This window comes from Mastacembelus armatus, chromosome 3 (genome assembly GCF_900324485.2).
Source record: "Mastacembelus armatus chromosome 3, fMasArm1.2, whole genome shotgun sequence".
NCBI lineage: Eukaryota > Metazoa > Chordata > Actinopteri > Synbranchiformes > Mastacembelidae > Mastacembelus > Mastacembelus armatus.
In genome coordinates this window covers 6,791,013-6,817,318 of record NC_046635.1, presented here as the reverse complement: position 1 = coordinate 6,817,318, position 26,306 = coordinate 6,791,013, and the positions used below count along the sequence as shown (strand labels likewise).

At 38.7% G+C, this 26,306-nt stretch overlaps 1 protein-coding gene across 4 annotated transcripts in view; it reads right to left on the bottom strand.

Annotated features, from left to right (window-relative positions):
- Positions 1-26,306, bottom strand: part of LOC113138094 (protein diaphanous homolog 3) — a 140,279-nt gene that overhangs the window by 42,765 nt on the left and 71,208 nt on the right. For 3 of the 4 annotated variants that reach the window (XM_026320237.1, XM_026320238.1, XM_026320240.1), the window contains 4 exons: positions 24,808-24,972; positions 18,665-18,800; positions 5,668-5,763; positions 5,068-5,130 (listed from right to left, as the gene is read on the bottom strand). In XM_026320237.1, coding sequence (XP_026176022.1) covers positions 5,068-5,130; positions 5,668-5,763; positions 18,665-18,800; positions 24,808-24,972 — 460 coding nt within the window. The remainder of the gene's footprint in view (positions 1-5,067; positions 5,131-5,667; positions 5,764-18,664; positions 18,801-24,807; positions 24,973-26,306) is intronic. The other variant, XM_026320239.1, reaches the window with a different exon arrangement.

Genomic DNA, 26,306 nt, shown 5'->3' with positions numbered 1-26,306 from the left:
AAGGCCGGGGAGGAGATCAAGCAGAAACAAAACAAAGTCAAAAAGTAAAGAGTAAACTGAGGAACTTTGGGAGGGTGGGAAGATTTAGGCTCTTTCTAGAGAATAAGTTCGAGGAACTACACCAGTGAAGAACCGACAAGAACTACAGATCTTAAAGGTATTTTTTCCAATTTGCATTTGTACCCCTAGTAGGAACGTTGAAGTAACATTAGCGGGCTGATGACTGGCATAGTGACCTCACTTCTTGATGACATTCAACAACAATGCTAGTGTTCTAAGAACTATTATATTTCACAGTTCCTGTGGTGTGGACACACAAAAAACTTGAACGACAGATTTAATAAGAGCTGTATGTCCGAAGTTACGTTGCTGTGCAGCAGAGAGCAGCGCTGTGTGTGAGCAGCACTCTACTTCACTCCAGCCCCAAACATATTCATGTCAAAGGTTCACACTAACAGTAGGTAAACTCTAAGCCCACGGACTGGAGCAAAATGGAACTAATTACAGCATCGGAGAGAGGGGTAGTAATTCAGTGATGCAAATGAAGGAGGAAGCCAGAGGAAGTTGCAGATTCACTGACGAGCATTCAGGAAAGCATGAAACATTCAAGTGGGCACACCCAGTCAAGCCTTCTTGGAAATTCTTAGAAGAAAAATTAAGGTAAATGAGAAAACTAGCACATTAAATTGTGTGGGAATTGAAGCTGATGGCCCAAAGTTCTTCTGGTAGCAACGCAAACCAGTGGGAAAATTTTGTGCCAAATGCAAACTGTCCCCTACGTTACACACACTGCTCTAAGTCTTACCAGTGAAACCATTTGCCTCCCTTTGCAAATTACCGTGTGGCGACGGAAAGCTGCACAGAAAATTATTTGTTATACAAAAATATTAAAATGTTAAGCACCTTTGCCAAGGGGAGCTAATTGCTCAGGCAAAGTACAGTATGTGACCTTGATATTTACATTTACATAAACAACTAGATGAAGACTGAATGGACTGTGTGTGTGTGTGTGTGTGCATACATAATAAACATTATTATTACATTATTTGATATATATATGTAGGTGAAACCTCTCCTGATAGCGATTAGTGAATGTGATAGATAACACTTCCTAAATCTAAGGAGTATGACAAGTGAGCTTTATTCACCATCAGAGTTTGACAAGGAAATTAAGGGCAACTGTCTAACTCTTTAGATGTCATTGTGTTTAACAGTATTCAGACATTTTTGTTTAGCCTCTTTTCATATTCTCCACAGCACTGACACTGTCAAAATATATATTTTTTTGTTTTGTTCTATGTTCTGGAATTGAAGTCATAATTTTGGTATTATGACAGCACTACTTCCTCTAAAGATTATAAGAGCTATGAAAAGTTCCTTCTGCCCATAAATGACATTAATATAAACACACATGCAAGTAAAAGAATGATAATGCACAGCCCTAATCTGTAGGATACACTAGCCTGCAACGGAATCCACAGGTCAGCCTATAGGTTGCCCAATTAAAACAGCAAGTAGCTATCAGAAGATTTCCATTGTCCCATCCTCAGGAAGATACAGTGTCTGATTTGTAGTGCTAATTTTTCCACCAATATGTCACAGATATGAGAGGAAACAAACTTAGCTTTTTATCCTACTTTTTTGACTTTCATTTCAACTTCACTCTCCCTAGTTTCGTCTTAATGATTTTCTGCGGCACAACCTCTGAAAGACACCGTGGGTTGAGTTTCAAATTAAGCCTATTAGTCATCTCCTACTACCATTTGCACCTATACCCAAGCCATTAAAATTCTGTACTGAATAAGCTGCCTGCATGAACCAAGGATCCAACATTATGTACAGACACATAAATTCAGCAAAAAGGGTCATAAAGTTAAAATACATAGCACACAAGATCTCCAATAACTAAAAGCTTGCGTTTAGGGTAAGAACCTTAACACTTTTAAGTGCAACTAAGGGAAAATAACTCCTGTTTCCATTTGGTTAAGGGCTTCACTGACTTTGTGAAGTGACCTTTACATCAATTTCAAGCTCTAGTTCAGAGTTATATCATACATGATAATTGTTAGGTCAGGTGTCACTAAAGACATCTGAAGTAATTGCTTCTAAAGACAGAGACACTTACTCCTTCATAGATTCTGTTCCTCGTCAATCTCGATAATCATCATTCCAGGACAAGACTATTACAGCACACAGATACATTTCAATGCACCTCTTGCTTATGCTGCTTTACACACTCAGGCTCATGCTCTCTATCAAATGCAACAATTAAAAAAATGTAGTTATGTGATTCCCTCAACATGCACATGCCATCTTGGCAATCAGCAAGGCTGTGCAGAGGGCTTGCAAAGAAGGCTGAAATGACCAGACAGACCCTGCAGAGATGTGTTCAGAACGACACAGTTAAAAAGCCATGGTTGCTTTATAGATTCAATAAGTCTTTTACACCTGTGTGGCTAACCACCATCGATCCATCATTCTGTGGAGCCCAATCCAATTTAGAGTGTCTAGGAGCCCCAGAGCCCCACAGCCTTATCCTAACCCAGGCCACAGCCACTGCAAAGCCTGCTTACCTTCATCCCCCGAAGTCTGCGGGTGTGTCTGTGTACTTTTATGTATATGTGTGTATGTGTGCAGACCAAGCTAAACACCTTAGCTGCTGGCTCATGTTAAAGTGTACTGAGCCAATTTAGGAGCAGGGGAGGAGAGGAGATGAGAGACAGATGAAGCTGAGAAAAATGCAGGGAACTCAGGCCAGGACTCTAACTCAAACCAAAGAGTACAAAAGGAGGAGAGAAAAGAAGGCAGATGGAAAAGAAGAACAGTGGACCAGACAGGCAAGAATCTTTTAATCATATTTTCTGCTGCATGGCAATCACACTCATTACTATGAAGCACTATAGCCATAATCAAACTACTCTGCAATCTCATCAAAGTCTTGTGATGGGGAGCTCAGTCTATCGGCCATCTGATTTGTTTCAGCATACAGCAGACTGGTGCACTCGAGTCTCCCTTGGTGAAAAATCTAAATGGCAACATGGGTGTTCAGATTGACCATTGAAATCTCTCCCCTTCACCACTAATTACAGTATCTTCTGGCACAGATGTTTCTGTTTCAATTCTCTTTGCTGCTTCACTGGAGTACAGCAATACCCCTGAGATCAATTATTAAAGGGTATTTAAAACTGTGGGAAAAGAGGTGGCTGGGTAGTGTGAAAGTGAAAGCAGCTGTTTAAGCGCATGTGCCGCTGACTAAACTTCATCACCTCCAAACTAAACTGAGAGCATCCTGTGGGTTTGACTCACTCCATCGACTAAACCCAAGGCAATTAAGGCCTGAATCTCAAAAGGAGGGAAGGGAAATGGGAGAGAAGGGGTGAGGCAGGAGAAGTGAAGAGACTCCACACCAATAAAAGGCAATTATGTTTGGGGAGGGCCATTGTCAGGCCATGAGAGTATAGAAGAAGACAGCGGGGATATGGGATGGTAGGGAAATGAGGAGGAGTGTTATTTAGGAGGCAGATGGCAGAGAGGGGGAAATTAAGATGAATGGGCATTGAGAGGGCTGAGCTGGTGCTGGGGCTGGGCAGAGAAAAGTAATTAGCTGTGTTTGCTCTGGGAGGCTGGCAGTGAGTATGAGGCCTGCAGTGACAGGCAAGAGCGTTGAGCTTTATTAGTCAAAAAACTATGCCCAAAGCTGTCAGCAGGGGGCAGCTGGACCAGCAACCATTCAGGACCTTCTTACCTGTACATTATTTCATGGGGTCTTTTCACAACATGGACACTAAGCAGCAGCTCTTTAAAAACACTGTACTTTCTTTTGCTCTAATCCCCTGGTAATACAACATAGCTCTGGTTTGTTCGCTCTTGCTGACTCTCTCTCTCTCATGCCCAGACACCCAAAAACAGATGGCATCTGAGCCCTATTTTTTCCTCTGCATTATTCCTTAGCTTCACCCTTACCAACTAGATCTATCTTTCTTCCTCACATCATTTCTCTCAATTTCTTATGTTACAGCCACCTCTATCTGTCTCTTTCCTCCCACCCTGTATATCTCCCTCCCCCTCATCCCTTTTCCAATCTAATTTCAGATAAGTCAGAGCAGAACAACAGAGCAAGGCCCTTTATCATTGCCATCAATGATGTGGGTGGATTGAGTGTGAATAATTTTATTCATGTGTGCCTGTACTCAGCCCACCGGGATTCCAATTACAAGTAATATGAGGTAATACAGTTACAGAGTAATTTTTTAAGTGCCTCAGTAATGATTGTAGAAAACCTTTGACAAGAAAAGAAAGCTGCTGTTTATTTTAGCAACAGCTAAAGTACAATATCTTTTCACAACTATGAATAATGCACGACAATTTAATTTGGTGTAATTGGTAACCCATACAATCTTCACTCCCTAGAACACAGACATTTATACATGAATAAATTAACAAGGAGTTGAAGAGTTAAACTGCTCGAAGCTAAAAGTGGCTTATATCAAATTTATAACACGTTCTGTCTGTAGGTTTGAGCTTGGTTTATGTGCAGACCCCTATTAAAAACATATGCAGTAATACATAGGTCAGGTGTCTTAAAATTCAAGACATGAAATTCCAGAAAACCTGACTTATATTACATATAGGTGTGGACAGACGTTTATAGATTCCCTCACAAAAATCTAGAAATGTCAAAGAGTCCAGCTGCATTCACAACCATACAATAGAGTTGATCTCAAACTGCTGCAGTTACTGAACAATTTAGGAGCCTTATCAAACTGAGCTGCCAGAACAGCCCACACACTGCTTTCAAAGAATCTCGACCCTGCTTCGCTAACAGTCAGCACATAGCACTACCTCAAGCTGTTTCAGCAATGGCTTTTCACACTTGAAGGCACACACAAGGTCACAAAAAGGCAACGGGACAACTGAAAAGGTCAGCGAACAGAAAAAAAGCAGCACAACTAAACTGTCAAGGAGAATTGGCATTATTTGCAAGAGGTGTTTAAGGCAGGATTTTAAGCAGAGACAGAGCTGAGCATGCTTGAGGCTTTAGCGTCATGAGATTTTTATTTGCTTTACCATAATTAACAGGCCTGAGAACTTGGCGGAAGGAACTGGGGCTGATCATCTGCTGCTGGTTATCTGTAAGGAGGGCAGTGTACAAGTGATGCCAAGACATACAATACTAAGAGGAATAAGAACCTTTACGAATGGGCTGTGAAGTTCATTAACAAGAAATAATGTGTTTAGGGGCACAGCTGTCAGTTGCTCCTAAAGTTCCATGGGAAATCTATTTTATCTATGTACAGATCCCACCTTGAATTCACAAGATGTTTATTTCATTTGTTCAGTTCCTGGATTTAGACTTTGCCAGGGAAAAAAAAAAAAAAAAAAACTGTTGTAGTAATGTCAGCGAGAGGATTCTCTGGCATTATGCTGCTAGTATGTGTACAAACAACAAACCAGTGATTTTTGTAAATGACTGAATGTGCACCAAGGCATGAAAACCCAAGGAGGCATTCACTTCCTTTTTTTAAAAATAAAAGAAAAAATATGCTAACTTGAACTCAATATGATTTTGAAACATCCAACTTGAATCTAAATAGTGTCCATTTTTTTTTGTTTTTCTTCACATAACGTGCACATGGTTTTATGTATGCTAAAGAATAAAAGACTCACCTCTGGCTCTTGGAGCTCTTTTCCTGCGGTCTCTGAAAGCAGCTCCTGACTGTAGGGCTTCTAGCAAACTATCCATCACACCTGTCTCATCATTCTCTGAAAAACCCAGGAAGAAAAAAAATGAGGGGGTGTTAAAAGACAAAGGAGAGATACAGAAAGAAAATTTGATAGAATGTGTTTGCAACAAATTGGAACTAATGGCATGCAACAATAAAACCAAATAGCATGTAAGACAGTATGAAAAGACTTAAGCATCCACATGCATCACTCACTCTCTCTCACATACACACACACACACGCACACGCACACGCACACAAAATTGAATGGAACTTCTTTCAAGTAAATTCGGTAATAATATAGGTCAGCAAGTTCTTGTACACAAACTGTAGTCAACCTGCTGGTGTTGTCAACCCTTGTGTTTTAGTTTAGGAAAAAACAATCAACAATATTATGTGTCAATGAAGGGAAGTTGCAATTTACTGTCAAGCTGCAATAGAGCACTCAAAAATGGCAAATGGTGTTTGACAGCATGTAATACAGAACACCAAAAAAATTGCAGTGGGAATATGACGTTATTGCATTGCAGAATCCCCCCGAATGCAAAGATATTGTAGAAACACTTTCTTGGTATGACGTGCAAATCATGCCCTGTGTTGGCACAGCTGAAAACCTGGCCCAGAGGCAGAATGCTGGGCCTGACTCGTGATCGGCAGTGAATGGGAATTTAAATAGGTATATGCCCATGTCAGGGACAATTTTTTTCTTTTTTTTTGAAATATATATTATATATATATATATATATATAAATAATATATATACACCATAGTTGTCATGCAAACGTGAATTTGTGTGTTGTGTGTGTGTGGGTGTTTTCTTTTCAACACCACTTTTGTATTGCCTATAAAAATTTGAGTCTTTGTCAGCCACTATGCAGATGTGAAGGGACTGAACTCTTCACTTACACAGGTACAGTCTCACTACTGACACGCTGTCATTAAAAGCTACTTGCTGTAATGTAATTATAGTGGTGGTTTTATTACATTCAACTGTGGAATCCAATTTTTATGTTTGCTGTCAGAATATTTTTTTTAGTTTAATGGTCTACATACTAGCTTAAAAAAAAAAATCTGTACAGTAAGATGCTAAGAAAGAAAAATAGATAAATGTCTGACGACAAACACTAATGTGATGTTAAAGCAGTGTAGGTGCTCCTTTTTACACACACACACACACACACACACACACTAATTTGACAAATAGTGAAAAAAAGTTTCCATCCATGAATACGTACTCTTGTGATAACAGCATAAGTCTGATCACTGATTTTAAGTCAGGCATATTTAAATGCTCACTACTTTCTGCTAAGAAAACACAGTTCAGTCAAGCAGTTATGTCGATGTGAAATAAAAGTCAAGGACAGTGAGCAAACACATGGTTCCTGGGGCAACATAACATATGCCAACAGTATTCAAAATTTAAAGTATTCAAAGTTTTTGCCTAATTATGTAAAATGGTAGTGTTAATACAAATATTTCACGTTTGCATGAACACAGTGTGCTCTACCTAAGCATGCATAAGATTGACTAAGTGTATCACATGCTACAAAAATCATTAAAACTTCAATGGTTTCATAGAGGCCAAGCAGTACATTCAGTGATGGTGTGACTGCTGGGTCCAACCACTAATTTAGTGAAGCATAGGAGGACATTGCTCTGATTAAGGTTGTGTGTGTTTTTCTCACTCATCCCATTTCATGTGACAAAATCCCTGTGGAACAATAACACACACTGAACAAAATCCAATTTGAAAGACTCAAACTAGGAGTTTTTGATACTACCAGGTTGTCTACTGGTCCAGAGATCTTCATGTTCCATAATAATAATTGGCGTTCAATTTGGGTAAAGCAGGAGTCAAGCACAAAACACTGGTGTGCATAAAATCATATTTTATCATTTGTAACATCACCATTCAAACTGAAAATTAGGGCAGAATGACTATATTGTTAGCATATACTGTATTTCCAGAAGGCTGAGCAGGGGTAGATTTCAGTAACAGTCAATCATGCAGGCGGTGACCCAGACAGGTCGGCTTCTTTTAACAGAGCAGGGTTCCAAGGTGCAAATGTGCAGCCTCCCTAATAGGATTCTACTGCACTTAAATGCATGACTTTCAGGTTTATTCGCTAAAGCAATCTGGTCCAACTCAGTGATAAAGTCTTTCCTTAGTTGAGCTTACAGATTTTGTTAACAGTGTGAGAAAGGTCCTGACAGAACTCTGAATTAGGGCCACATTAAATGGCGATTTCATATTATTTTAATTGAAATATATCAAAGTATTTAGATATGTACAGGACCCTTAATCTATAGTAAGATGGAGATGTTTTATAAGGGGTAGAAGGCACTGAGTAATTACTTATATAAAAACTATGTAATGGGAAAATCATACAGCAAGTAAGTGCTAAGGGCTGACTTCAACAATCTTGCTCCAAGACCAGTTAATTTGTCATCATCACAGATTGTGACTGAATACACAATAAAATCAGCTCATTACTAGAAGAACAGAGTACAATTGATATACCCATCATAAATGGTATACATACAAAAGAAAAACATGATTCAGATGTAAATAGTTATAAACATTCAATTAAATTCAGATGATCAACAAGTTAACATGACCGTGGTCATCATTCAAACCCCTCGTCTAAGCACATGTTTGAGTGTAGTCTATTTTATATATGTGCAGACACAGATAGTGTTGATCTAACCAAAAGCAATTAATGAGGGCTGGGATTGCAGTCAGTGATCAACCTCTGAAGCTTGTCACCTCTGTCAGATGCCTACGAGCTCCGCTCATCTCTTTTAATCTAACACTTTTATATGAGCCATTAACTACAACTGCTACAGTGACACTGCACCATGGGCCCTGCAAACTGAATTTTCCATCTTCTTTCACATACAGTACCATGGTGGGTTTTCCGCAAACCTACAGAAACCATGATTCAGCTCCACAAATGTGGCCCTTTACAACAAACCCCCATCTACAGTGAAGTTCCTGTATTGAGGGCAGAGGGTCCCCAGAGTGGGGAGGGACACACACACACACACACACACACACACACACACACACACACACGCACACAGTGGATATACCATGGCCCCCTTCCTTGCCTGCCTGAGTCTGTGTGTTTGTTGTGGGTTTCATTCACAACAGTTGCACTCCTCCGGCTGATGTGCACCTAGTTCTTCATCATTACACAGAGCTGAGAGGCAGAACAAATTTCTGAGCAAACCCAACGCTCCTCAATGTCCAAATTTGTCTCCACTGCCACGCCAATTCATCACAGGCAGCAAGCTTTACGCTCCCCACAACACAGAGACACATATACAAAAATACAGATAGCACACAGAAAACAAGCAAAAAGGAGGAGATCAATCTATTGCAACCTGCAGTTTGTGCCTTCATGTGCAGTACTCTGTTTGACTCTAACCCACAAGAACATGAAACACTGTGTGCCTCTGGAGGCGAGGAAAAACGAAACCCACTCAGATCTCCGCCTCAGGAATATATGGGAGCAAAAACAGTCCAATTTTATACATCAATCACAAGAACTCAGAAAGGCTGAGACAGAAAAATTGTTTTATACAATCTAGACAAGAGGTGCTTTCAGACAAGCCAACTCTGAAAATCATAACACATATTTAGATACTCATACCATCATATTTAGATACTCACAAATGCAAGGAGACAGAGCGAGAGACAGCAATCACAGACGTCACATGAATGATAACAGTAATGGATGAGGATGCTTGGCAGAAGAATATTAGGCAAGCTAGTATCTGTGAAATGAGTTTAAATCAGACATTCAGTGTGTGAAAGGTGTTGCTGAGGAGGATGTGGCGAGCGAACAAAGACCCGTGAGAGGAACGGGACACTGAAGAGTGGTATCCCAATTCTGGAACTAGAGCTACTGATTGTTGCTTTGATGTGCACAATTCCCCTACCTTTTTCCTACTCTGCTGCATATGGGATCAGAGTTCCCATGACAGGTGTGCAATGCACATAGGGACTCTAACTTTCACATAAAACAAAAACTTTTACAAGCCACTCTAGGTTTCACTGATGTCTATTTAAAGAGAATAGCAAGAGTGTCTGCCTTATGTTTGTGTGTTTGGTTTGATAGTAATCTAAGTTTTGAACTGCATGTCACAAAGCTGGTGCAATTGTCTTAGAAATATTTCTAAACTTTGCACTACCTTTTAAATACACAGAGACACAGAGAGAATCTTGCATACTATTATTTCCTCACCCCTCGAATACTGCAATAGCCTCTTTAGTTTGAAATCCATCAGTAGGCTTCAAATTGTACGGAATTCGCCTGCAAGGCTTTTAACAAGAACAAAGATAAGTGATAATATCACTCCAGTTTTAGCATCTTTGCATTGGTTGGCAGTATATTTTAAGAACAGAACTGCACCCTGCTATATTAGCTGGTCTCTTAGCAAGATACGAGCATGCGTAAAACTGCTGAGACTGAGATGTTTGGCGAAGGTCTTCTAATTGTTCCAGATGTGCGACTGAAAACAAGAGGTGACAGAGCTTTCACAGTTAGAGCCCCCAAGCTCTAACTGGTAACAAATTACCTGAGAAAACTAGAACAGCAATCAGTGACTTGCTTTATATGTCTTCTTAAAACATACTTTATAGCAGGGCCTCTCCTGATATTATTTGATTTTAATTGCTGTTTTGATTTTTACTGATTGGTATGTTACTTTTTTATTTTCATTTTTTGTGTAACACTTCGTAATGCATGTTTTGAAATAAACTGTACAAAATAAAGTTTTTTATTATTATTTACTACATCATTACAGCTCCAAGTCCATCTTTTTGGTAATAAAGGAAAAGAGTAACCGAGCCAAATGAGTTCTACTGTGACATCTTTAGCTTGACTGTACTCTTTGCTGGGAAACAAAGAAAAAGAATTTGTGGTTAGATGTACTAATGTATATAAAAGTGTACAGGTCAGCTCAACACCAAGATAAAACCAAAAAGTTGTTTACTCGAACACAAAACAAAAGGGTACACTCAGAGTGGAATCAAGCCAAAGCTGAACCTCCACCACTGAGAAAAGGCTGTAGTTATCCTCCTGTCTGTAGTGAAACTTCAATCATCATCTATTTAATCAGAGCCTGTTCAGACTGGCGTTTTCCATTGTCTGCTCACGCAGCCTGTCTGTGTATTGATGTCTACCCTCTATTCAGGCCTGAACTAATACCTCTCACCACTTCACTCAACAGGATGTGGCACTTATCATCAGGACAATGACCTGGTTGTAGCAGTGTGTAGCTGAGGTGGGCCAGAACAAGGAGAAAAATAGGGTCAATTGGGCTGGGATGGAAAAGCTAAGGAGAGAAAATGACATGCCTGAGTACAATGAATGCAGGCTGACCACAGTGTTCCCTTCGACACTTAGAAGGCAAATGGTGCAATAAGGCTGGTCAGCCCCTGTCTCTTCATTGAATACCCTTTGCACCACTTTCCTGGACCACTGGGTGTTCAACATTCAGTGAATTGCCAAGCTACTTGTTGTTGCTGAATAAGAAGGATGAACAAATCACAGCCACACATCATAACCTGCTAATAAATACTGCCATAGGTCAGTGATCATCCTTGCAGCTTTAAAAAAATAATAATAATAAGAAGAAGAACTGTTGGTTTTGAGTCCTTGCTGCTGTAAGAAAAAGCCTGTGTCAAGTGTGGCACCTTAGCCAAAGACCACACAATAATGTACTCAGAAATGCGTGATAAAGCCATACAATTCAGAAATCAGTCATATTGGCTTTTTATGATTTACAGTTTCTCTGCTGTTGGGTGTTGCCATAGTACAAAGTTTACATAAAACATATTTTAAACAGCAAGTGGAACAAGGGTGGGCAATTTAAGCTTTTAATGAAAAAAAAACAAAAAAAACAAATCAGCAAACAGAGAGGGTAAGAAAACCATCAGTTCACCACAACTGACAAAGAGGTCATATATATTTTGCATATCTTCATATACAGTCTTTAATCACTACTCATTTAGTGAAGTACTTTGGATCTCATTTCAAATAACTGATATAAGCTTTTCAATTAATTTTGAGTACTGGTGATCAAAAAAATGTCAAATTTCTTTGAATGTTGCTTCTCTGTTACTTTTTGTCTGTTTGTCTGAGGTGTAATCAATCAGTTGTTGGCCTAAAAGTTGTTTTCCTCACTGACTTAAGTAAAAGTATGCCAAAGCTTTGGCTTTATCAGTTTGTCATCGTGTTCTGCCCCCTACTGGCCCCAAATGACAAGCAAGTCTGACTCCAGACAAGAACACAACACAGCAAGGTCAAATTAACATGAGTACCGCACTCACTCTAATCATCTGGCTTGCACTACTAACTAGCTGTTTTTTTTTTCTCAAATCCTATGCAGCACTGATGTATTGTGGCACTAATATACAGTATGTCCAGCCTTTGTGCTGTGTCCGACACATTCTCACCCCATGAAACACAGCAGACCAGTACTGAGAGGACATGAGGAGGTTGTTAAACTAGTTGCCAAAAGCAACACGGAGCCAGCCCACTGTCCAGTAGGTTCCAGGAGACACAAGTGCAATCCCAACCACACTGTTGGTTAATTATAACAGCAACACTATGAGGAACAGAATGCAAAAGTATAAAATGTAAACCAACTATGTGAAGCACCACTGTAATACTGGAATGCTTTGCCTACAATATCTAAGCAATATCTCATGAGAATATACATTGCCTTATTAAAGCTCCTTTTCCCTTTCTTATACCCCTCCTATGCTTTTAGCATCTTTGCATGCAGGGTTGCATCTCCAGCTGTTCTTCTATTTGACGTCTTAATAGTTCATTGCTTGTAGCCATGTAGGGAATGTTAAATAAAGCTCTGATGTGTAATTTGTCGCTCCACAAACATTCCCGCTCCCGGCCTACCCTGGGAGTTAATGCAACAGATTTGTCATACACAAGCCAGGCACAGCCAGAGGAGGAGGAAAAAAACACCTATTCAACCTGAATTTCAATCTCCATAGGGCTATATGCAAATGTATGCAAGCCAATGCACTCACTCCCTCAGACTGCCAGAACACACAGTGCAGATGACGAAACCAGGCGGCATATTTATTCCAGATAGAAGCCCTGTTTGTGGCGGGTAGAATAGAGGGAAATGAGAAGGAAAGTGGAAGAACCACACATTTTGAAAATGTATAAGTTAAAAACAAAACCACATGCGGATAGCTGTAGCAGGTAAAGATGCTAAAATCCATTTTGATATTTTTCTCCAGGAAACCCTCCCCTTTCCTTCCCTTGTCTCTCATTGCTGTGCCCTTCAGCATAATGTGGATATGCAGCCTCTCTGGGGCTTTTTAGGGAATTGATGGATAATCAGATGATTACACAGAAAATCTCCATTGAGGACAATCCTCCCTGACAAACAAAGAGAAAGCTCTTTAGTTAATAAATAGGCTGAGAGACAGACAGAACGTGAGAGAGCAAGAGTGTGTGAGATAGAGAGACTGGGTAAATCCTGTCCTGGGTTGGCAGCACAATGCCAAATCTCTAGCATATATTCATTTCATCCCAACAATCAGTGTGTATGAATGCATATGTGTGCATGTGTGCGTGGCGTGTGTCATACATTGCCGGAATCACTTCTTGGGGATGTCACTGAGTTTGCCTTTAGCTTTATCTTAATTTGAGCGTATCTAAATAAATTTCAGGCTCTAGGCATATTTGTATAAGCCTTTCTGACAAAATTTGGCTGAGGTTTATTCTTATGATTTTCTTATTTCTGAACTACTTTTCTGAAATGTTTCTGAAATGTTTGCAGGGAAACAACTCCACACACAAGCACAGGAGAAAGGAGTCCAAGCTGTCAATTTGAGGAAGTTTCAAACTAAACAGGCAAAAGTTATTAAAGTTCACATCAGGATGCAAATATACAGTGCAAATATACAGTGGCAAGTAAAAGTCCCTCATTAACAATGAAACAAAGTGAATGTACGGTAATTGGGTTTTTTTCTGACACTGATGGACAATTTTTTTATGCAAAAGTGAAAACACACTGATCTAAATTAAATGCAAACATGAAACCTGAAATTCCTGATCATATTCATCACATTTAATACAACATTTACAAGAGGCAGCAATTACAGGTTTGACCCTATGTGTCTATTAACATCTGATCCCTGAAATGTGTTCCTATTTATTTATGTATTTACTTTTACAAAGCTATTCATGCTTTGACAGCATCTATAAGTTTTGCTTGTATAGTATCCACAGTATGAGTGAACAACAACACTCAGGCTAGAAATGAAATTATTTCTGTAGTAACAGTTTCAAAGAATGCATCATGCTCTTTTTGTATGAGGATTTCTCTAGATTCTGCTGAGACTTTTTGAAAACGCTCACCCTTCACAGGCTTTCCAGGGTTATCTGCACAGAAGGATCTCCACAGGATGATGCTTTCACCAACATGATTCATGTCTTGGACTGCCCCATTTCTACTCATGGTCTTCAGATTACACCAAACATGCTTAATAAATTGTCCTGCATCTCTATCGTTGTGTGTTTCATTCATTCTCTCACAAACTGTATTTAAAAAAAAAAAAAACAAACAAAAAAAACAGGATGCTTGGCTATTTCATCATATTTCAAATATGACTTTTTAGCCTGCTGATTAAATTATATATGTATCATAGGAGCACTTCAGATATGGTGTCTGGCAATATTTGCAGACACAGAGCAGTGCAAGCCTACAACTGCAGACCATTCACTACCAATCGATCGCATTACCAAGCCAATTTTCAGATAGCTGCAGCATGACAGAGGGTGAGATAGAGAACACACTACTGGACTAACACACAGTACACAACCTATCCAGCAGGATCCTGTCCATTAAGTTCAAGTGGACATGACTCTTCATTTGGATTAGCCCAGCATGTTAAAACTTTCAGCACTCTGGCAATTTGTGACAACTGAGGTACACTCAGACCATAGCAAAGCGACATGTTTGCATTATGTTTTAGCCAAGAGAGGCCTTGGTTTATAGTATGCCTGCAGCAGTAGTTTGGCCTATATGGTGTATGGTGCTTCTCTACTTGCACTCTAACTACAGGAGTCTGAAGAAGTGTTACAGCAGCTGGCAGAGTTATGTTAGCTATAGACGATGGTGCAGGGCTGGGACTGCCAAGCTCAACTGTTCTGCCAGCCTTGCCTTTGGCATTGGAAATAGGTCTGGAGGCTGCACTGCTGAACAAGTCTCTGGCATCAGCGGTGCTCCAAAGGGGAAGCGGAGGAAAAAAAATGTCTGTTGGAAGCAGATACAATATCTGAATGTCTGAACCTGCTTGGTAAATAGAGTTATCATTCTAGCTACGTTATCCCTGAGGGCCACAACAACAGACAGCGTTTGGAAAGAACTTCTATATGTTGAGGTGTTTATGAGAATGCTGTGTTATTCCTCAAATATATTACGGAGTAAAAATATACATAATATTCAAAATCGGAGCTCAGACCAAATCTGTGTTACTCCCATGAAAAAGAAAACTACATTTAATGTAGCATTTAGACCAAAACTGATAAAAGAAAACATGGAGCTGCTTCGGTGGTGCCGTAAAATATTATCTGAATGAAATGTAGATATGAATTATTATCTAGGACATCCAGTTTGGGAAACAGAGTTATGAGTTTGAAGGGTTATGAGACATCATTTTGACAATTATTTTATTTTGTTGTTGTTTTACTTTATTTGTTTTAACAGTGATGGAGTAAACAGCAGATGACTGTAACTAATGTACAGGGAATGTGCATATCAGTATATTTGATTGGACATTAAAACATAAATTCTATCATGCTTAAAGTTTTGGTCAGATAATTCTGCAGTGACTAGGCTTGACTCCTCTGTGCACATCCCTGATTCACATGTTATGATCAGCTTATTTTAAGTTCAGTGGGTTAGAAAATAAAGACTACTTAGGGTACAATTAAGTTACTTTGCTTGTGGTCTAGTTCATCTCAAATGGTTGTTGATATGCAATGTTAAAACTTAATGTAATGATACTAATATCAATTTCATGAAATTGATTTCAGACTTAATATTACATTGTTATAGAACAACATTCTTTGAATAATGCAGTGAAAATTTTTGATAACTTGAAAATTGTAATTCACTGGTTGGACAGGGGTTGCAGAGGCAGCAACCCTCTGACCCAGATTAAAGACCATTTTAGCAATTATCTACCCTGCTAAAGCTTGTACAGTAGACATACCATAAAACCCATCATGTCAAATGCTCTTCTGGGCTAACCCTCTTCTTTGACCTCCTGGAAAGGGTCAAGCAAGAGGTAAATTTCTCTAGGTAGTTCAAATTAACAATCAAAAATATAGCAAGGTTGAAATTTGTATGATGCTAAAGGTGTAGGACCTTGCCTTAATAAACTGTCTACAAGTCAAGGGCCCTTCATGATCAAACTCCTTCATACCTTCAAGACCTCACAGTACTATAGTATCCCAATAGAGCACTTCACTCAGAGTGCTGGTCTACTTATGGTTCCCAGAGTTTCCAGAAGTAGAATGTGATGAGGCAGAGTCTTTAGCTATCAAGCTCCTCTCCTGTGGAACCGGCTAACAGTGTGACACCTTCTCTACTTTTAAGATTAGACTTAAAGTTTTCCTTTTGACAAAGCCTTGATCCCAGTTCTGCTGGAGGTACTTCTGTTTTAAAATTATATCCAGCATTACTTAACTACTTGTTCATCAATCAAACTGTGAGGACAGATGTGTCTCCTGTAACCCATCACAACAGGACATAAGTTTATTTGATTAAAAACAGGGTCAATGGACCATATGCATGAGCATTTTCATGTTGTCTTTTTTTTTTTGAGATTTGTCTATTTCACTACACAAGGTACCATCTGTTTATGAGGTGTGGATATGTGAGACTTCATGATGAGCATAATCAATGCCTCTAAAATTGCCATATGATGTTACCTATCCTGTTTTTATAGTGTGACAGTTTAACAAGTATAAAAAGAGTAAAAACAAGAGTAAAAAAAAAAAAAAAAAACATGTTTTAAAAATCTGACTGCTGTTAAAGGATAAGGCTGGTTTTGCTTATCCCATATAGAGACTAAAACCATAAAGGAATTTTTGGCCACTCTCTAACGCCTGTGCACCTAAAACTTAGGTAAGCTTGTCTGTCTATGCTGAGGACTTTTACTCTTGTCCAAAGGCTATTAAAAACAGAGGTGAGCCACACTGGTGGAGTGGCTGGCATGTTTCTTCCTTGTACTACACATAACAGTGAAAGAAGTGTAATACCCACCAGCGCAACCATTTGGCTCATTGGTGTATTTTTAATAGTTTTTAGACAACAATGGAGGCTACAGGTTCTGGATTTACAGAAATTACTGTGAGTGCACGAAATTTATTGCTGGTTTTAGTCCCTGTACAAGATTTGTGGAAAACAACAAAAATACGGCCTTATCTTTTAATAGTACATCTATCAATGATATGTCATCTAAGCAGCATTGGACTGTGACATAAATTAAAGGGAATGTTTCTGACTACAGTGCATTCAGAAATATTCAGGCCCTCTTCACTGTTTTCAATTTTGTTATGTTGCCGCCTGATACTTCAATTGTTTAAATTAATTTTTTTCTCATTAATCTTCTCTCAGTGACACTTAATGACAAAGTGAAAACTGAATTTTAGAAATTTCGGTAAATTTATTAAAAAGGAAAAACTGAAGTTTACACAAGTATTCAGACCATTCATTCAGTACTTCGTTAAAGCACCTGATGAGAAAGCCTGATTTCCTCCAGACATGACATTTAGAATTGAGGCTTCCATCTAGCCACCCTGCCATAAAGCCCAGATTGGTGGAGGTTGCAGTGATGGTTGTCCTTCTGGAGCTTTGTCCCATCTCCACACAGGATCTCTGGAGCTCAGTAATAGTGACCATCGGGTTCTTGGTCACTTTTCTTACTAGGGCCCTTCTCCCACGATCAGTTTGGTCGGGAGACCAGCTCTTGGAAGGGTCCTGGTTCTGCCAAATGTCTTCCATTTGACAATTATGGAGGCCACTGAGCTCCTGGGAACCTTCAGTGAAGCAGAATTTTTTTTTTTTCCATTGACCTCATGGCTTGGTTTTTGCTCTGATATGCATTACCAGCTGTGAGGCCGTCTATAGAGAGGTGTGTGCCTTTGTGTGCCTCATGTACAAATCAGTTAAATTTACCACAGGTGGATGCCAATTAAAGTGTAGAAACATATCAACCATGATCAAGAGATGCCAGAGCTAATTTTCATGCGTTGTTGCAAAGGGTCTGAATACTTATGCAAATGTGATATTTCAGTTTTTCATGTCATTTTTTCATTCTGTTTTCACTTCGTCGTTATGAGGTACTGAGTGTAGACTGACCAAAAAAAAAAAAAAAAAAAAGAATTTAAACAATTGTAATGTCAGGCTGCAATATAACAAAACTGAAAAAAGTGAAGGGGGTCTGAATACTGTATATACAGTTAGGTGCTCAGAGACATCATTCTAAGGCAAAGCACTTCACAACTAATACACAAGACAGTGAAGAAGACAATTACTGAAAGACTAGAGAATATTAGAGCCTACAGCAGGTGATCTTACACTGTTGGCTTCAACAGATGTTGATACTGAACACGCATAAAAACCCCGAGGCAGCTGTCAGAGTGAGATAATTTTGCTACTTTTCTTCCTAATTCATTAGGCTGTAGTGATAAAATAGGCCAAAAAAACAGTACGTCTCTTAAATACATCTTATGCATACCAATTTTAAGACTAGTTCTTGCATATGGCCCACTGTCTATGAATAATCTCTTAGACCATACTACCCTATATTTATTTAGTACAGAGTACCTTGTAAAGGCAGTGCCAATGCAAGAATTGACAGGCAAGCAGATTGAATGCTCTCTACCTGCATTGACCTCCAGCAACCGCCTCTTCTTTTGTTGTCTCTCCTGCTTTTCACGCTCAGCCTTCTCCTTTGCTGCCTGAGCTCTCCTCTGTTTCTCCTCTGACTCCTTCTGCCTCAGGTTCTCCTTCAGTGCTTGCTGCGGGCGTTGGAGGTATGAGGAATGACAGAAAGACAGACAGAAATAAGAAACAAGACAGTTGCTAAGTGAGGTTAATTATGATCGTTTAGAGCCTGTCAAAGGCAGAGACAAGTATCAAATCCTACAGACATCTTTATCAGGTACACCTAAAGTTAGATGAAGCTTCTAAGGTGCATTGCCAGTCTGGTGTTGTCAGCCAAAACAGACTGACATCACGGACTTCAGAAACTAGAGATCCATAAAAGTGATGATAATGCAAGATCTAGTGACATGAATAGTGGAGAAAATTAATATTTTTCTGTTTTAATGTTTCCTACTGCCAGTGCATGACAGAAAATATTGATTCCTACTTTTACAGATTATTAGGGCTTCAATGTTTTTGCTTGTTCCCTTTTGTTTCTCTTAGTGTTTCAGACTCTCAAAACATTTGTCACTGTCACATTAAAACGTTGCTTAAGCTCTTACATGTTTAAGAGATGACTAAAACACAAGCCGTTATGCAGCATGTGTAGACATCTGGACTGATTAAAATAGAAGCATGTATCAGTTCCACAAGACGCATATGACATAGCGTGACTGTCACCAGCAGGTGAATTCAATCATGCTGCTAACTGCAATAGCTTCCTATAGTTCAGTAGCCACAGGCTGTCCAGTATATGTTGAGCTGAACAGTTTATGGGTACTGCCATGTGACTGGATGTTTACGTTCACGACACTGTCTACAGAAAAACTATAAACACATTTAAAAACACCTGGAATTTACAGAATACAAGATATCACAGTCAACTGCTAAAATTGAATTACATAACTTTCATGATTTTACTTAGAAGATCAAATGAGTTTATGATTACACAAAATTATGGCTTTTAAAAAGTTCCATGAAAATTGATAGAGGTTACTAGTCCTAATGTATATACAGCAAAATCATATATAAAAAGTATTAATAAAAAGAGCTAATAGTCATTTAAGTGATTTAATGGAATGTCTGACCAAAAATACTATAATCACGAAAAAGTAAATATTATAAATGTAATAATATATTGCAAAATGTAGTTTTCAGGATATACTGCGAAAAGTCATTTGTCTTTCCTTTTTTGTGTGTACACAAAAACCAAGCAAGTAATGATAACAAGAAAACATTTACGCTGACTGACTTTGGTCCCTTTTTCAGGACCCTTTTGAAATACTTATACTCAACTTCCAAACTCGGCAGAAAATGTCATTAATTCCATCTGCCTGTCTGTGAAGCTTTGTAAATCAACCACTGCAGCTACAGGTTCTACAATCCCTACGCTAAAGTGCTGTCATATGATGGTGTCACTAGCTCAGTAATGCCAAAGCCAACAGACAGACTGCATATGATTTAATAGAGTGCTAGCATGAATCCCATCCTGAACAATAGCCAGTCACTTAAAGCGAGGAAGTCTGGGCTTTTATCAAACAGCCAACTCCTCCTCCTCGTCTCCCCTCCACTTGCATTAATCACACAGCCCAGCTTGACAGGCAGGTTAGCAGAAGAATGCCAAACCAACATGAATAGATGCTCACAAAAACACACACTGCTAGAACTGTGTAACATGGAAAATTACAGTGTTACAATAAAGAGGGGCAGTGACTTATTGAGGCCCACTGACAGCTCCTTATTAAGTCTGCATACAAGTGACCATTGTTGAGAATGATATAGTGAACTTGAATTCAAAACAATTCAGCTTTGTCAATTTAGTACCCACAAGCCCCTAGAATCAGAGGACCAACAACTTGAATAAAGATTGTGTAAATTACTAATAGTAGGGTATGATACTCACAGTTTGACATAGCTCTTTGAACACAGCTAGACTATTTTTGGCAACGTAATAAACATATTAAAATATTAAATTTACTAATATTACTTAATACCACTCACAAAAAGACAATGGTATCAAATGACAATGACGCGTACTAAATGGAAGTGGTTCCGAGCTTTGCTTTTAAACAATTGTTAAATGAAGCCAGGTCCTGCACAACAGTGAAACAACAGCAACCACTGTTCCATTTTTTTTTTTAAAGGACATTCAAAAATGGTAAATTACAGAGAGAGGGAATGAGGAAAAAAGAGAAGAACAAGAGGACTGGCACACAACACATTTGCAAAAGGAACAGTTAAGAGATCTCAGGTTTCAAGTAGAGAGCTGTGATTGATGCCTAATGTGATCACTTGTTTTGCAGGTATGCAGTCAAACTTTGCTGGATCAGTGGAATCACAGTTGCAGTGCAATTTATCCTCAGGGGACTATGACCACCAACAACTAGACCAAATTTCACAACAAAACATGCAAAAGCTGTCGAAATATATTAATCATAAGTTGCTGGTAATGATTGAGGAAATATCAGGTAAGCACAAATGTCATGAGGATAAATCATCTGGAAACCATGCATGGCTATACAAAATTTAGTGGTAGCACATCATATACAAATTGAACTATTCTACTAAATAAAACTTTGACCTACTGGGTGTGCTAGAGGAGAAGTTAGATAATCACCAAAGTCATTTAGAGACTTTGAATATTTGTAGTAAACTTCAAGACAATTCATTTAATAGCTGGTTAGATATTTTACTTTGAAACAAAAACATCTAGCTCATTATTAGAGGTTACCCTCTTGGGGACAATGAATGACCGTAAGGAGCCGTGCTGCCAGCCTGGGCAAAACTGATGGTTAACGGTTTCAATAATGTACCTATGCAGATCCACAGAGAAAAGTCTTTAGAGGGAAAATGACATTTCATTTAAAACTACATCCTTTACTGCTGCCAGCAGCTGAAGGAAAACAAAGATTAGTCAATAATAAGTCAATACAACAAGTGGGTCTGTTTAAGCGGGGCTCACTCCTGAACTTCACTTACATAACACAACAGGAAAAAGAGCAGCAAAAGAATATTACCACCTAACAAAAACTGACATGATTACACCCATCACAAAAAGGCCATGTTGTCTTCTAAAATCATAGCACCAATTAGTCATATAATAATAATAAAAAAAAAAAAAAGTCAGCATAGACAACTGTGTACATTAACATAAGAAGTTAATTTCTAAGTACAGGCAAGGCACGTTTCATTTGTTGTAAATTGTAATGTTGTAAACATTAAAGGCGAGAATTATATAAATACTAAAAAATGATGAGAACTGAAGGAACATTGATTTTGAGAGATACTGAAGAAAAGCCTGAAAAGATGAAGAGTCATGTGTTTTCTTCTTTCTGACAAAGCATTCATTTTACTGTAATGCTGAGCTGAAGGAGAAAGGGAAGCAAAGAGAGAGAGAGAAAGAGAGAGAGAACCAGCTCCCTGAGGAAATTGCCCTCCACTCTCCTTCATCACTGCAGGTCTGCTTCCCCCTCCTCCTCTCCTGGATGTCCGCCATTAGACACGCTCAATTGGATTCCTGTCAGATGTGCGGCCTCGCCCTAGGTCTCCTTCCTATGGGTGACTGAGCATGCTGTATGTGTATATGAGTCTATGTGTATGTCGTGTGTGGGGAAAAAAAAAAAAAAAAACACTAAGCAAGCTTTCCTTATAAAAAACTACCAACACAAAATGACATACGAACACAAACATATAAGCACGCACACATTACACATACGCGAGCGACACACACAGTTCAAGGCTCAGTTCACCTTAGGCAGTGGACTAGAGACAAGTGTGCACCTATTAGCACAGGCCTTGGTGTATAAACGCTGACACAGGTTTGACCGAGAGGTTGCAATGCTGAGATTTACTGTGCCTGCATTCATTGACCTGGCCTTGGCTTCTTCCAAGATACGTCTTGTATGATGTGAGCATTTGAATGAACTGCTCAGGATGTAAGCTGCTTACACCTTGACCTACCACAGGGGAATAAGTAACAACCTTTGGAGTTTTTAACCATATAGTGCTGGTCTTTGCAACACTTAGTTTGCTCACCTTTCATTTACTACCACCATGTACCATGGACACTACAGCAGAACCAAAGTCTAAAACATAGAGCAGTAATGCAAGGGATAAAAACTGCAATAATTAACATTATCATGTGGACAGCATTTTAGATGTTCACATTATTGCTGTGTAACATTAAAATAAAGGATGGAATATACTGAGGTCTGGTTCTGATTCATATCAGAACACCACCAGTGGTGAACACAGAAGTCCGGGGATCAATAGCACAGGTGAAAAAAAAAAATGAAACAAAGTAGCATGCAGCCTACAAGCAATGCACCTGGGAACATTTTCTCTGAGTCTCTGTGATTCTTTAAGTCTGCAGACAGTGTAAACACTCAAGTTGTTTCAGTCTTAGCTTAAATACCACATATAGCTGACAGTCTATTGGGATGTTTGACCAGTACAGTAAATGTTAGGATGTGACTTTAATAAAATAAGAACAGAAGTAGGCACATATAATAAGACATTTTTGCACAACATAAAATGCACATTGATCCTATTGTATTGCTAATGTGAAAGTTAGACACTAGCAATGAGATTTGACCTTGTTAGCAAATGACATGGGGTCAGTATGCTACCACTATGTTGGATCAGAATGTGCAGTCTTTTTCCATCAATATATTAACATATACTGCAAATACCAGACCAGTAACGCCTCACGAGTCCTTTTATCAGATTACTACTGATAATATATACCTGGATAGTTTAAAAAAAAATTACAAATCATGTAAGGAGTGACAATAGTTTAGTGGTTGGCATCAAAAACACCTAATGCATGTCTCTTATATTTTATATCATCCTGAATTTCCCTTTATGGATCAATAATGTTTATTTTATTTTACTGACCCACTCATCATATACAAATTACAGTGTGCTGAAAACTGTCTACATCAAGTGTATATAAGCATTATTCACGAAAGGAAAGAAAACTTATATACTATGTTTCATTTACCCAATTAAACAATTTCTGGCCATGATTTAAAAAAAGAAAAAGACTCATAATAATAATGACAAAAATATTACTCACACTGACAACCGCACAAATGTATAGACACAGCTTTGGAGTACAAGAAAATGCAATACATAACTAATGACTGTGCAGAAAAAAGTGCACAAAGGCATAAAATCCACTTGTGTGTGTGTGTGTGTGTGGTAGATGTTAAGTTGGGGGCAGGGCAGGAACTTTAGTAGGCTAATTAGCTACTATTATCTGTCGCACCCAGTGGCCTGTGCCACTAATCCTGCTGATTAAACACAGTGGGTCTCCACAGCTCCCCAGCACACAGTGGCACCAGGCTGATAAGGCCACAGAGCTCAGTGATGAAATAAATGTCAGGGTGGGACTGGACTACACAGGATTGGCACTGTTCTGGTTTGCATATACCACAGGAAAACACTGTGATAGGCACATATAAATATTGAAGCTGTGTCTTAATACAAGCCAATAAGTAAAAACAAAAAAATAAAAACAAAAAGATTAAGAGCTATAGCAGCTCTTCTCAAACCTAATAACTCTTTACTCCTACGGTGAACTAAGGTAAGGTATTTTACTGCGTGGACTTACGGACAACTCATGCCATTAAAGTTTCACTTATACCAGTAATGTTAATAAATACAGAAGTAGTAAAGCACGGCTATATCGCCAAATGATATTACTGTAGTTGATATAAGATAAAACGCAAATATACCTGGAACTCAAAATAGTTAATGCCTTTAAAATGGTATTATGAAACACCAGCCCACATAAATTGGCACTCTATGTTTGATTAACAGATGTAGCAGTTTAATATGTTCCACAACTTAAGTAAATTCTTTCAACAGCCAACAGCAGCACATTACTGCCAAACATTAATTTAATGTGATTAATGCTAAATCAATGGTAAATCATTTTATACTAAGATATAATCAAATTATTTCCTGTTAAAAAAATTATGCGACTCTCACCAAGAATCAATTTATCAGTCATCAGTTACCCTATTTCAATCCAGTACAGTACCAGTACATACTCAGAAAACAACATCTTTATGATTCCACTATGGGCAGTATACTCACACTGAACATGGAACGGAAGGTGCTGAGATCAGTGAACAGCTCCTCCACAGAGGTTTTCTTGGGATCGACAGCAAAGTACTCCAGCAGGTTCTGATATAACGTCTGCATATTGTTGTGCATGATCACTAGTTTGCCATACTGTTCCCGTGCAACACCGATGAAGCTGTAAGGAGTGTAGTCAAGGTCAGCAACATATCCATCAGATATTAGGTGTTAAATGTCACTGATAGTACGAGTCTAACAGCAAAACAGGCACTGTAGGGAAAAAAGGAGCATTCATTTTTGTTGCTGAAAGAACAGAAGCTGGAAACCAGACTGTCAATGGTAAACAGATGCTGTAAACTGCAGGGGGTCATGGCAGTAATAGCAGTAAAGTGACAGTGTCAGAGCTCCAACATCATGGTTGCTGGTAAAATGTGTTAGTGTATCCGACATGAAAAATTGAATGCAAATGCAAATAGAAATGCCAATAAAAATTAGGAATATATTGTACTCTGAAAACCGGTCTCAAAACTCTAATCATTTGAAATTCAACCATCTCTGCCAATGTCATTTCAAAGCACATCTAGTCAGCTTATAGTTTATAAAAATCTTACAGTTTTTTAGAGCATAATTTTCTTAGATTTATAATTTAATTTATTGCTGATTTCAAGATTGCCTGTACAATATCCTTCAAAACTGGAATAGAAAATTGAAGACCATTAAAAGGTCCTACAGCATAGCATAGCAAAAAAAAAACAAAGAAAAAAAAAAAAACAGCTCCTCGATGTTGGTATGTTTGTGTGTGGACAAGGACAAATAGGTTATGGCTGTGTCAACATAAGCTGAAGAAGTGTCAGGGCAAAGTGAGAGCACTACAACACACCCTGCCTACTACCAGAGCATGTGTTAAGCAAGTTAAGCAAGTTCATATTAAATCGTCACCCTCCCACACACATACCCCTACACACAGCTCACTTTACTATGGGAATAAAAAAGCTTGCTATTCAAAAATAATTTTAAAATTGGTGTCTTATTTGATCTTGCACGTTTTTATTTTATTTTTCTCAAAGTATATCCTGAGCTGTCATTTCCGTATCAAAACCTTTGATGCAACAGAAAATAAACCTAGGGTTAAAATCAGTGTGAAACAAAGTGCTTCTTCTAAAGTCATTTTCTGTGGATAAGTGAAGTCAATAAAAAAGAAAAAAAAAACAAATGTGTGCCCCTAACCAAGAGTCCTCTTAATGATCCTAACATCTTAGTGTCATGGCAGAGCTGAAGCAATAGTGCTGAAGAAAAGTGTGTGAGCCTCTCTCGCCCCTGTTGTGCCCCCACAATATAGCTCAATTGATGAACTTATTGCTGGTTTCAGTTGAATTTGGCTGGGGAAGGGAATATCTATTCACAGCTGAGTAAATGCCGTTCAGTAGGCACTATCCCCAGATTGACTTGTGAGTAATATATTTCCAAACTGGAAGCTGGGAAAAAAAAGACCTGAGGAGTCAGGGTAGGTGATG